The sequence below is a fragment of the Cimex lectularius genome, unplaced genomic scaffold, assembly GCF_000648675.2.
Source record: "Cimex lectularius strain Harlan isolate CLEC.00 unplaced genomic scaffold, Clec_2.1 scaffold160, whole genome shotgun sequence".
Taxonomy (NCBI): Eukaryota; Metazoa; Arthropoda; class Insecta; order Hemiptera; family Cimicidae; genus Cimex; species Cimex lectularius.
The window spans coordinates 168,574-183,296 of NW_019392776.1; the positions used below are offsets into that span (position 1 = coordinate 168,574).

The 14,723-nt window shown below is 38.4% G+C and overlaps 1 protein-coding gene across 3 annotated transcripts in view; it reads left to right on the top strand.

The window, feature by feature from the left end:
- The window catches only part of LOC112127184 (multiple PDZ domain protein), a 246,017-nt gene that overhangs the window by 153,813 nt on the left and 77,481 nt on the right, over window positions 1-14,723 (top strand). For all 3 annotated transcript variants that reach the window (XM_024227639.1, XM_024227640.1, XM_024227641.1), the window contains one exon: window positions 10,523-10,617. In XM_024227639.1, coding sequence (XP_024083407.1) covers window positions 10,523-10,617 — 95 coding nt within the window. The remainder of the gene's footprint in view (window positions 1-10,522; window positions 10,618-14,723) is intronic.

Consider the following 14,723-nt stretch of genomic DNA (forward strand, 5'->3'; position numbering starts at 1 on the left):
ACTGCTTAGGAACAAATTAATATCTAATGAAAGAAAAAGAAAAGAAATTTTATTGCTGTTTCAATTACGTGCTTGTATAAAACCACCCTGCAAACTGCTCTAGAATAAAATAGATATTAATTCCACAGAAGTTCATATAGAATATGCTTCTGTCAGATAAGAACCAAAATAATATTTTTAAACCCATTATATTTTGGTTTGATTTTTTAATTTGTCCGGTTTTTTTTAAGTTTCAAATTTGCTTGAGTGACGGTTTCAAGTGGTACGGATTCGGTGAGAACCATAGCATTTAAGAACATGTAAGACGGAAGAAGTCAGGTGTTCGTTGCCAGGTGCTTAACATTCCCAGAACAACTGTCTGAAGGTCCTTCCATCGCTACCAAGATACTGAAGGTTACTCAAGAAGGCGTGGATCAGGTCGTCATCGTGTCACATCCCAGAGAGATGATCGTTTAATTGTTTCGAATGTACTCCGTAATCTACGCAATATAAGGTGAAGACTTTCAGAAGCTAGATTATATGCTAGAAGGACCGCTACTGGTTCAAAACTAATGATAAGGCCCAGAACAGCTTGGTTAATTTTCGGAAGAAATCACATCAATTGGTCTGAGCAATCTTGGACTAAATGTTGTTTTCGGTTGAGTCTAGGTTTTGTTTGAGGCCTTCTGACGGTCGTGAGAGGATTTGGAGAAGACAGGAGAGCGATATATCCCCACAACGTTTTGAAGGTGAGAAGCTAAGAAGGTGGTAGTGTTATGGTTTAGGCAGGCATTTCTATGGAAGGTCGCACTAACTTGATCTTCATTGAGGGTTCCCTAACAGCTGCGCGATACATTAAAGATGTGTTATCAGAAGTTATTCCTTATAGTCCACTAGGGAGCTGGGGTCTCTGGGATGAACCCCAAGACCGAACTAACGGTAAACTTAGGCAAGTATGCTACAGTTTTCCAGTCTGAAATCATAGCGATTGAACAATGTGCCAGAGAAATAAAAAGGCTAGGAATACATTTCCGGAAGATGGCCATTTTCTCTGACAGCCAGACAGCTCCAGTGTTGGGAAATTCATGGAGGACCTGTCGGACGTCAGTGACACTAATGACCTGACCCTGGCATGGGTTCATTCGGGGCATAGAGGCAACGAAAAGGTTGACATGTTGGCCAAAAAGGGAGCCAACGTGTACTCATCGGCACAGAACCCTACTGCGGCCTAGCAGCCTGCCGCAAAAGAGGATACATCTTAAAATGGATCCTTCATGAGTCCAAAATCTGGTGGAACAATACCACAGGTATGAGGCGTGCGAAGAGATTCATAGAAGAACCATCCGTAAACCTTACAAAAGAATTACTCGAAGGCAACAGCAACCGAACCAGGATTCTGGTTGGACTCCTGACAGGGCATTGTGTTCCCGAGTACTCATCGTCAACAAGACAAGAGGATCTTTAGCGTCCGCACCTTGCACATGGCCTTATCGGACGTTTTGATTCTCAAGATGAGAGCTGACGCACTTCTGCATACGACGGAATGGTGTTACCGCCGCAGCATCGGTGTAGAGGTTTCCCAGCCCCTAAGGGCCAGTACAACCACGCTCTCCGCTTGTCCACTCCGAATGGTCGGGCCCGCATTGTGCATCGGGTCGTATGCCGCACGCGAGGGGCTAACAGGCCGAAATACATCGGCCCGTCCCCCCCGCGTACTCACTAGATAGAGAAGGCCACTCTATCTCTCTGAATATAGAGGCTCCCCCAGCGAAGAAACTTCCGGGAACGCCCCGGCAGCGGTTTAGTTTAAAGTGGAATTGCTAACCACCCCCTAGATGAGCACCGCCTACGGTAAAGTCTCTTATCGAGCTCAGCCTACACCTGTCACGCGCATTCGAGGGACGCCATAGGGTCAGCCTAGGTGGTCCGATCCTTCTCTTCCCCAAGGGTACCACGCCGGTCAAACGCACAACAATGCAAAGCATACTCGAGTCCGAGACACCGATTCACTACCCGCTTCCATTCGCTTACTTACGCATTCGAGGGACTATAGCATGATCATTGCGTCCTCAACGTTTACATCCTGACAGGGCACTGCCACTTAAGAAAGCACATGCACTGGATAGGATACAGACAGAAGAAATACTGTGCAGATACTGCCAGGAAGAGGAGGAGACCGCAGAACACATTTTATGTTTCTGTGAAGGTCTGTGTAGGTGCAGGTTCTTGCAATTAGGACAAGAAAAACCAGAAGCAAGATCCTACACTAAGGAGCCGCTGGCAAAACTATGGAGGCTGATTAATAGCCTGAAACTGGCCAGTGAGTTATAAATAACAGACGAGCTCAATAGATCTATTCAGGTCTAGGCGCAGTAGGCGTTGTGGCCGCCTCTTTTATCCCTATCCCCTATAGTCTTCTAATTGGCGAAGTAATAAACAAGCTACAATACAGCAATAATAAATAATGATAGAGCCAGTGCTAAAAAATTAAGAAGGGCTGCAACGACACGTGACGAGTGTAATAACTTCGTTTACCCGTCCAAGAAAATCGACTGTGAGGTTTAAACCTAATGCACTCCACCTTTGCATATTCCGGATAATGAATCGACCTCCCCCTTTTCCTGCGAATATAGGTTTTATTCAATAACTAAAACTGGGAAAAGTGAGTCTTTGAGGGCCGAGCTTAACTTGCCCCCCACGCGCATATTTTGCTCTCGCTCAAATGCAAATTAAGTCCCTAGATAGCCCTAGTTATGCCACGATGCAAACTCAATCCCTTAAGTCTACAAGAGTATGTTAATCCCACCCACCCCCTTTAATAACAAGCCGTATCCTGCCCTAAAATCAAAATTATTCCTCAATGTTTGACCTTTTAATATTAATTTCTTACAAATTTACTTTTATCTTTCGATGTTCCGTATTTTGTATAGATAGGTGGCTTTGGCTTTACTTGACATGAAATTGGTTCATCCTCCGCGGTGTCCAGCCATCATCTTAGTTTATGGGTGGGGTTGGATGGAATATAACATGAGAGTTTTTCAATTAATGGAGTTTTAGTCATAGAATTTGTATTAAATTTACGGTAAAGGGATCGAATTACTTCAAGGACAAAAGGAACAGTTAATTGAGTTGAGCGTTTGATCGTCTGGTTAGAGCCCGGACCTTTAGTAATTACGTCCATGTTGGTTTTAGTATGGGAGGTTAAGGCTATAAGGAGTCGGCCCTTTTTACAATCTAGCGCACCGCGACCAATATTGGTCTATTATGCAATCTCCATTGTTGTTTAAAGCTCTTAAGGCTTTTCATCAGATCCTGAAGCTTTGTTAAGCGCTCCCTTTGTTTATCCATCAGGCCTTGGCTTTTCCTTTACCAAGAGTAGAAATCTCAGTCTATTAGTGCCACCATAGGACGTGTTCATACGTTTCTTCTTCTTCTTGGCAATATCTTGGCTTGTTTCTGCTGCTACTACTCAAGTATCGACAGAAATTATTCGATACTAACGAGTACTTACTCATATGAATACTTTGTCGATTATTCATAAATGATCAACTTACTCACTATCGCCTTGTGGGTAAAATATGCTGTTGCGTTAAAATAAACAAAAATTTGCAGTTTTTTTATATTTTTAAATATTTTTTCATACAGTGGTATACGTAGGTAAGAACAGAGAAGCCGTCAACACATTTCAACAAAACTGATATTGTATTTCAATTCTATCGTTATCGAGTTTTGAGAAAATTGATCAGCGGGTGTTTGTTTTCAAATGCTTGAAAAGATTAGCCGTATTCCCCCCATAGTTTACAAGATGCCGACGATTCAGTTTTCTTAGTAAAATGACGTCATGCCTTAAGCCAGAAACACACTTACCCGATGCTACGCCATGCTACGCTACCCGATGCTACCCGACGCCTTGCCACGTTTTGGTGGGGTGTGCACATCTGTCCGACGCAAGCACACGTCGCGTACAGTCCACANTGTCTGGTCACTTTGACTCCCCCAGAGTACTCGATATTCCTCGGGGTGGGTTAAATCACCCTTTTTTTCTTGAAATCTAACTAAATTGAATTGGTTAGCGTTTAAAAACATCAATTTCTGTTATCAGTACCGACCGTATTTTTCGACGGGCGATTATTAAAAGTATCACTGATTCTGACACTGACAAAGTGAAAAGTTAACGTTATGAACGAGACTGCCGGTAATATCATTCCTACAAAACGATAGGATCTAAGTCCAGTTCCAAAGCTTTGTAGCAATCACATAAATGAAATAGACGAAATGGGCGGCAGTGATATCAGATCCTTTCAGAGTGGGCAATAACACATTCCAGTGGATTGAAAACAAAAAACAAAAAAGTTTACACTCTGTTAGCAGTAGTAGGCTTGTTGCCATATAGTTCGACGCCTGTCGATATAAAATTCACTTAAATCTCCGCATTATTTAGTTCAAAATTGTCGCTTCAAAAATATCCTTTAAAGACAATTCATTAGATTTCGTGGCCCGATTGACCAAATAACATCTTTCAATTAATTAATCTTTATGTAGGGTATTGGTTGAGATAAAAATGTCAGCGCCACGAGCGGGATTCGAACCCACGACCTTCGGCTCAATACCCCGCTGCTCTACCACTTGAACTATCATGACTTCGATCCACTTAGACATCAACTTCCCACCTTTCGAATTTTCCCTCCTTTTTGCCATTTTTCAAATGTCGTGTAATCTATTTGTTTCTCGGGACAAATGAAATGGCCACGGAGAGCTTTAGTGAAGATATACTTCATTTGACTTATTAAATTCATTAGATTTCGTGGTCCGATTGACCAAATAACATCTTTCAATTAATTAATGTTTATGTAAGGTATTGGTTGAAATAAAAAAGTCAAAGTGGGGTTGAGATGGGAAGTTAGTGTCCGAATGGATCGTAGTCACGGTAGCTCAAGTGTTTAGAGCAGCGGCGTATTTGGCCGAAGGTCGTGGGTTCGAATCCCGCTCGTGACGCTCACTTTTTTATCTCAACCAATACCTTACATAGAGATTAATTAATTGATCCTTTAAAGAGTTTTTAAGAATAAATAAATAAGATATCAAGGTTTATGAAAAATTATAGTACTACTTAGAAATCGCGAAAACAGGCTTGATTCGATACAATCAGCGCACGCAGGACTGTCTGGTTGCCAAATTTTACACCAAACGAGAGGTAATTTATCAGTGGAAACTAGTGCCGATCTTTACTCGTCGGCTTCCAAACTGATACTTTATTTTAATCGGCCTCGTGTCATTATTTTAAAATAGTTATACTTGATTTTGAGACTTTTTCAACGGCCATCGTTACGAACATTTGGCGTTCATTTATGACCCGGCTTCATTCGTTGCTCCCTTCAAATTTTAATTAACTTTGTTCTTTAAAAACGTGGCTTTTGTTATCATTTTAAATAAAGCGGCCTAGTCATTTACAAAAGTACCAGTGAGACCAGCGTTGCCTTTCTAAATCACATACACTTAATAAAATTCCATTTTCATTCGGTTGGTTTATTTTACCAGTATCTCCGTTTACACTGACGGCTTTATGAAGTGCCACGGGCCAAATCCGCCCTCTTCATATCATAAACAACAATAACATTTGCCGGTCCACGATCCTAGACTTTAGGAAATCTTGATGTGGAAATTGAGACATCAACATCAACTTTTCTCAAAAATTTAATTAAAGCTTTAAAAAAAGTAAGAGTTGATTTTATTTTTAATGAGAGAATTGGTTCACAAGTTAATGGAAAAAACAACAGTAAAGAATGAAAGTTTGCAATTCGAAATATTAAAAAAAAACATATTTTGGTTATATATTGTAAATTTAACTAGGTTTTACCGCTAAAACGTTCAAATTCAGATTCAATTTTCAGGACTGGAATCATCATGTGAATAATGTAGCACGTTTAGTTCATTTTTAAGGCTATAGTAAACCTATTACAGTTCGTGGTCCGATTGACCAATTAACATTTTTCGATTAATTAATATTTATGAAAGGTATCGGTTAAGATAAAAAAGTCAGCGTCACGAGCGGGATTCGAACCCACGACCTTCGGCTAAATACGCCACTGCTCTACCACTTGAGCCATCGTGACTTCGATCCTGGCAAAAAGGTGGGAAAATTCGAGAGGTGAGGTTGAGATGGGAAGTTAGTGTCCGAGCGGATCGAAGTCGCGATAGCTCAAGTGGTAGAGCAGCGGCGTATTTAGCTGAAGGTCGTAGGTTCGAATCCCGCTCGTGACGCTGACTTTTTTTATCTCAACTAAAAAGCTAAAAATAGCGCTACAGTAAGACAATAAAGGAATTATCAGGGATTTAAGAAAATCTCTAGTTTTCTGTGCACTGCAAAAGCTAAAGCCGGGAACACACCCGATGCAACGTTATGCGACGCTACCCGATGCTACCCGACGCCTTGCCATGTTTTGGTTGGGTGTGCACATCTGTGCGACGTCATGCGCGCTCCACGTGCAGTCACACAGCGTGAATCACAAATCAGTATCACAATCTTAATGCACACAACCATGTAATAAATTGTTAGTTAAATTTAATTGTTTTAAATAAAGTTATTCCGGTGTTCTGATAAATTTTCTTCCTAAACATCGTATTTAAATAATTTTTATAAAAACTCATGAATTTTTGATCTCTTTTAATTTGGTTTACATTAAAATAACATGTAATTAATATAACGACAAAATTACATGTACTTAGTTTGAAATAAACTACAAAAAATATGAGTATTCTGAAGCTGCCGACGAAAATAGTCTAATTTTATGAGCAAGACAATGAAATAAATCGTTAGTTAAATTTTATGAGTCAAACTGTGCAATGAATTATTAGTTCAATTCAATATATCAAAAAATTGTATTCCCGTGTTTTGATCAATTTTCTACAAAACCATTTAAAAAAATTTTTAAATAAAAACTAACGAATTTTTGATCTCGGTTAATTTGGTTTAGGTTAAAATAAGTTGTAATTAATATAACGACAATAATACATATAGTTTGAAATAAAAATATGAGTGTCCGGTTCTTTTGTCTTCGACTGTACTCGATGCTACTCGATGAAAATCTGGACAGTGGGGATGGCGTAGCGTAGAGTAGGGTAGCGTTGCGTGGCATCGGGCGGATGTTCACGGGGGTAATACAGTCTTATGGAAAAATGGACTTTGGATTTGCGTCGGGTAGCATCGGGTAACTGTGTTCCCTGTTTAAGGCGTCGAAGAGAATGGAGTTTTGAGTAGTCTTTTTTAATAATAGAGCCCATATGGTCATGCCACGTAAGCTTAGAGTTAAAAATAGCACCGAGATTTTTGACTTTAGGACAAAAATTAATAGGGGAGACGTTGATATGAGAAGGTGACAGGCAATCTGTAGTAATGGGTTTATTGGAAATTAATATGCACTGGGATTTGTTAGGGTTTAACAGAAAGCGTTATTTGTTGACCTTGGGTGAGGGAATTGAGTCACAGTTGAGCAGAGAGATACCTTCAGAGATGTTGCTTGTAGGATATTGAATGTAAAGCTAAGGTCGTCAGCATAAAGCTGAAATTAGGAGAAATTAACGACTAATGGAAGATCATTTAGAAACTTGGAAAAGAGTAAAGGTCCAAGAATAGAGCCTTCGAGTACACCAGCTAAAATTGAGAGGGAAGAGGATCTGTTGTTGTCAAACAGATAGGAGATGAGATCAGTAGCAGAAGAAGAAAAATCAAAAAGGTGCCTCAGTTTCCAAATAACGAATTATGATTTACGGAGCCGAATACATTGGGAAAAACAAGTAGGACAATAATAATACACTTATTAACAACAATGCCTCGGCAAAAATCTTTTTGAGAACGGCTATGAAATTTTCGGTAGCCAGGTCGAAAAGGGGATATAATGGCATGGGAGTCAATAAATAAAGATATTTGTTTCAATAAAATCTTCTCAAATGCTTTAGATAATGATGGGAGTATACTAATAGGTCGGTAGTCACTAGTTGGGTTTAGGTTTCTTGGGCAAAGCAACGATTAAGGCTTCCTTCCAATCGGAAGGAAAACAGGACGAAGTGTAAGAGATGTTCAAAATGTAGGACATTTCTGAATCAGTGCGGATCCGCTCGAGAGTTGATCAAACTCACTTTACGAGTGATGAACCGCTTTGAAAAAAAATTAGCAGTAGTTCTGCTATCCCCTTCACTACTATACCAACTCTTTAGCAATCGGTGCCTAATTTGGAAGTTTGCCTTTACCATCTCTCAGTAACTTGACAAGTGACTTCCTTCCGTTCGACCATCCAACCCTGTCACAGCTCTTCCCTCCAAACGCTCTCAGCTCTGGACGCGCGACGAACTGTTAAACCTTTTGCGTTAATTTTTTTTATTGAAATTTATTATTGCCAATAATAAAAAAGCTTTAACAATTCGTTATTTCTTTCATATAGAAGAAATTACATCCACTTGTAATATAACTTGACTGGTATAAATTTTTATATATTAATCGAAGTTTCATGCTTTTTAACTTTATAATTGAGTTTTTGTCTAAAAAAGTAAAAATAATGTAAATTGCTAAGGAAAATAATACAAAAAAAGACGGACAGATAAAATTTGTTTTAATTTTGTTTTAGATTTTTAATTAATATTTCAATATCGCGTTTTTCCTCCAGTTGCCTTAATTACATCTGAACGTTGTAGCATACTTTCTACCAGTCTGGAAATGTTCCATTGCTGGAGGTTATCCCATTCTTCTCAAAGAGCCCTTTCAAGAGCGTGAATCAGAAAGTGATAGTCGTGCCCTTATTCGTCTTTTGAGGTTATCCCATAAATGTTCCACGAGGTTCAAGCCTGGAGAATGGGCTGGCCAGGCTAAGACTTTGATGTTATGCTGTTGAAGGTATGTTGTACTATGTGAGGGCCACGTGGACCGGTTAGGGATGGTTAGGGATGGTTATTATCGTGCATTAGAAATAAGATTGTTAATTAATTTCATAGAGGATAGTTAACGCATGATGTTCCTAAATTTCATCCACGTAGCGAGTGGCCGTCAGAGACTCTCCAAGAACAACAACCAATTCTGTGCGACTCTCCATTGAAATTCCCGTCCACGTCATCACTGAGCTACGTTGAAAAGGTCGGCTCTGGGAAAAATTACAGGATTTGTACTTTTCATTTCGCCTTCTCCTCGCTCTTTTATGCCCATCTGGAGATCGTAGAGCAAATCTACACTCATCGGTAAAACGTACAGCAGACCAATCTTCCAAAGACCAATAGCTGTGTTCTCGAGGAAATGCGAGCCGTGCAACTACGTGTGTTCTGGTCAATTCTGCTCCTCTTAAGGGGCGTAAAGCAATCAGTCCATATTGATTTAATCTTCTTCGAGCAGTGCGTTCAGAAATTTGGACACCTCGAACTTCCTGGAGCAATGGTGGACGTGCTCTTATTCAATGCTGATGAATCGCTTGATCGACAGTAAGGTGCCGGTTTCGCAAAATTCTCAAAGTCAAAAAACTGTCATCTTGTGGCTCTGTTGCTCTAGGGTGTCCACAACCGGGCCTTCCATGGTAGGACCCACTTTCTCGAAAACGTATAACCGCGTCTCGCAGAATTTCGTAGGGAACCCCAATGGCATAGCCACATGCATGATGAAACGTCCATCATCAGTATGTGCCACCACCACGCGCAACATCCAGAGCACTAAGTGGCATTTTTTAGTTTAAAAACTGAAATGAACAAAACAAAGATGAAATCTAAACAGTTTCAGTTTATTCATTCAGAATTCAAACGGACTGAATAAACATTTTAAATTCCGTAAAAAGTAAACATTGAAAAATCCTTTATCCATATTTTGGACAAAGGATTAAATATGTTTACCTCTAATTGATATTCCCAATTTAAAACATAGCATAAACTAATATTTACTGATAAAAACAATAAGACAAATTAAGGGCAGAATTTTCATTTATCGAGAAAATGAAAAAGAGTCAATTGGGTGGAATTTTTTGCCTGTCAATGTATAAACCCTGTAATTCAATCAACTTTATGTTGACCCTGGCGCTGGCCCCCCGATCCTTCAAAGGAACGGTTTTTCCCATCTCTAGAAGAAATTAGTGGCTTTCAATTGAAGCTGGAAATCGTGATATTTTTTCGATGTGATAATATGTATTTTGTGTAAATAGCTTAGCAGATAATCCTCGGACTCTTTTTTACTTGTATACAAATTTCCTGGCTTTTTTGCTCTAAGGAGCGAATTTTTTTTCACATTCTTAAACTAATTTTATCCCATTCTGATTCTGCGACGAAACAGTTTTTCGATCTGTTCTTTCAGTAGCCAAAAATCATAATACAAAGAGAGTTTTATTCCAATCAAACCATCTGAAAGAGTATGAAAAATTGAAAATCCACTGTCATTTATTGTAGATCTAATATGAAATCATTTCATATTAAGTATTTGATATATAGTTTTCACGAACACCATCGTCGAAAATTAATTTGTCAATGTTGCTGAATGTTACTATTGTCATATTTTTAAGGGTTGTCTTTCTATTTTCAGGTGAATGGCGTAATTCTTCACGGGAGATGTCATCTGAACGCATCGGCTATTATCAAAGGGCTCCCTGGCCCCCTTTTCAAAATTATTGCCTTGAGGTAAGTCCCGATAATTTTTAGATTTTTTTTTAAATTGCACGTAGAACGGGAGTAGCTCGTAAATTTTGTTAAAACTCTCCTCTGTTGGGAGAAAACCGGACCTTCAACCCTCAGCGAACCGGGGATAAACAATTTATATTTAACGACGCCTTCTTTGAAGGGCTTTATGTTTAAATTCAGCTATTTGGTTCGTAAAATGTAAATAGGATTACGCCACCTGAAAACGTTTTAACACCATTTGCTTTGCATATTAAAAGAAATTTTCTGCATAGTAATGAGCCCCGGTGAGGTGTCTAATGACTCTGGCTCGCCAACTGGATAAAAATTATTAGTAACCCCTGTAATAAATGCAAATAAGTCATTCTACGCGGGGGGCATGAACGAATTCCTGACGCGTTTGTTCTTTTTCAACTTTCTCGTTATTCGACCGCCTACATTGCTGGGCTCGGTCTTTTTGGTTTTACTCTTGTAGGCTAATATAAAATGTTGGTTCAGACTATCTTGGTTTTCCTCTCTAAAAGCATTTACCAACAAAAGTATTAAATAATAAATATAAAACTATTAATTATGTTTAGCTCGATAGACAATTAATAATTAGTAGTTAAGGGGCGTCGGTGGCCGCAACGGTTTAAGCCAGAAACACACTTACCCGATGATACGCCATGCGATGCTCCCCGATGCTACCCGACGCAAATTCAAAGTCCATTTTTCCATAAGACTGTATTACCCCCGTGAACGTCAGTTATGCATTCCAGAAGAGGGAAAACACTTTGAGCATTTCCTCTGAAAAGTTCCTCATTTGTTGTTAGGTGCTTGCTACAAAAAGAACCATTGCATTTTATTGTATGCAGCTTTCTGGTATGGTTTTTGTGAGATTACAGATGTGTCATTTTTATTTTACAAAGCGAGTTCTAATTGATACTACCCCCTTCAAATTGTGCTGTATGTATTGTATGTTTTGTTTCTATTCTGTATTTGACAACCTGAGCTACAAACGAGAGACTAGCATTCTAGAATATCAACGAAGTATATATTTGAAATCAGAGAGTCAGTAACCAGATCGAGACGCTCAAATGGCTGCAGTTTAAAACAAAATATGCGCGAAAGAAAGGAAAAAGAAGGAAAACACGCAGAGGGCCGGCGAAGACAGCTGTTTGTCGGCCCATAAACTTCCCACTTTATTATTATTCAAGAAAAAAAAAGCGCAAACGTTATAAAAATCGGTTCAGAAATGCGTTAGATTTACCATTATCATTTAAACAATGAGGGAACCTATCGGCTATGAAACTTTGCAGCATACCAAATTGCCAAAAACGTATATCTGACAAAATTTATCATCTTCAAACGGATTGTATTCCAAAAAACAAAGCATGCGAAAAGGTAATTAAAGGACCACGGGAGAAATTAACGGCAGAATCACTAAGCCTGCTAACTGGACAATGCAGACTGCGGAGTAGTGACGTGATACCAATCGATATGTATCGATACGAATCGATACCGAGTGCTTTTGGTACTGTATCGAGTAGTCTTTGTGTTATCTGTAAAAATATTCAAATAGATTTTTCATCGAGTGTTCAAGTAATATTGAATTATTTTTCGTTCGAAACTTGCCTTTCATCAAACTGGGAGTTGACTAGTTAGTGTTTGGAGCGCCTCCGACCGGCTTGGGTCAACAAAGTTAATCGAGATTTCGAATTAGTGGTTGGTAACTCTGCTGATAATTCCGGTAACTCAAATTTTTTCCCGCGTCGCACCTCGCACTTTTAATTTCAGTAATTTTTATAAAATGTTTTTGTCTTCAAGTTCCTAAAAAAGTGTTCGCCTTCTCATAGGTAGATACCTAATCATGTCTCCTCCCAAAAGTAAAGCCGGAACACACTTACCCGACGCTACCCGATGCTACCCGACGCAAATCCAAACTCCGATTTTCCATAAGGTTGCATTACCCCCGTGCACATCTACCCGATGCTATGCCACGCTAACCTACCCGACGCTCTGCGATCCCCACTGTCCAGATTTTCGTCGGGTCGCATCGAGTACAGTCGAAGACAAAAGAACCGGACACTCATATTTTTATTCAAACTACATGTATTATTGTCGTTATATTAATTACAACATACTTATTTTAATATAAACCAAATTAACTGTGATTAAAAATTAATTAGTTTTTATTTAAAAAATTAATTTTAATGGTTTGGTAGAAAATTAATCAAAACACCGGAATACGATTTTTTGATATAATGAATTTAACTAACAATTTATTGTACTCGCTTCGGCGGTACATATACTAAAATTGGAACAATTTATTACACGGTTTTGCTCATAAAATTTAATTAACAATTTATTTCATAGTTTTGCTCGTAAAATTACACCATTTTGTAATGTCGGGTAGCATCAGAACAGGACACTCATATTTTTTGTAGTTTATTTCAAACTATATATATGTAATTTTGTTGTTATATTAATTACAACATTCTTATTTTAATGTAAACCAAATTAAACAAGATCAAAAATCCATAAGTTTTTATAAAAATTAATTAATTATGGTGGTTAGGAAGAAAATTTATCAAAACACCGGTATAACTTTATTTAAAACAATTAAGTTTAACAAGCAATTTATTATATGGCTGTGCTCATGAAATTTAACTAACAATTTATTACATGGCTGTACAAGTTTTTGCTCGAAATAGTGCATTAAGAACAAAAGATGATTATTGTGATAAACGCTGTGGACTGTACGCGACGTGTGCTTGCGTCGGATAGATGTGCACACCCCACCAAAACGTGGCAAGGCGTCGGGTAGCGTCGCGTGGCGTAGCATAGGTAACTGTGTTCCTGGCATTAATTGAGCTTTACTTCGCCATGGAACGCTTAAGAAGATGTAATCAATGATTTATTTCAAACTAAGTACATGTAATTTTGACGTTATATTAATGACGTTATTTTAATACAAACCAAATTAAACGATATCAAAAATGCATACGTTTTTATAAACATTGTTTAATTATGATGGTTAGGAGTAACTTTATTTTTAACAATTAAGTTTAACAAACAATTTATTAGATGGTTGTGCTAATAAAATTTAACTAACAATTTATTACAAGGTTTGGCTCAAAATAGTGCATTAAGAACAAAAGATGCGTTGCGATTGTGATAGCGATTATTGTGATAAACTGTACGCGACGTGTGCTTGCGTCGGATAGATGTGCACAACCCACCAAAACGTGGCACGGCGTCGGGTAAGTGTGTTCCCGGCTTTAGGCATTGACATTTCTCATCACTGTAATTCAGCGGCCCTGCATTCGAACCCGACATACTTACAAATGTTTTTTTTGTTTTTTTCAAAAACACCGGCACCCCGAGGGTTGGTATAACCACCTCTGCTGTTGCGAACCCTCGTAAAAAAAAAATATATATATAGTTGAGAGAGAGAACATGTATTTATTAATATGTACATTATATGCAATGGTTTAATGGAGTTTCTGCCTAGCGACACTTATTTCCAGTAGGTTAAGGTAAAACGAAATTTTTAGTATTTACATTATTTTCCATTGAGGAAAAAATATTAGATTAAAAACCCCAGCTATCATGGCCAAGTTAGAGGAGAGCTTTGTTTAAGCGGGGAACACACTTACCCGATGCAACGCTATGTAACGCTACCCGACGCAAAGCCAAAGTCCAATTTTCCATAAGGTTGGATCACCACCGTGCACATCTGCCCGATGCTATGCAACGGTACCCTACTCTACGCTCTGCGATCCCCACCGTCCAGAGATTCGTCAGGTAGCATCGAGTACAGTCGAAGATAAAAGAAACGGACACTCATAATTTTATTAAAACTACATGTATTATTGTCGTTATATTAATTACAACATACTTATTTTATTATAAACCAAATTATCCGAGATCAACAATTCATTAATTTTTATTATAAAAAATTAATTTCCAATGTTTTGGTAGTAAATTGATCAACCGGAATACCATTTTTTGATATAATGAATTTAACTAACAATTTATTTCATGGTTTTGCTCATAAAATTACACCGTTTTCGCGAGTAGCGTCTGAACAGGAAACTCATATTTTTTGTAGTTTATTTCAAACTATG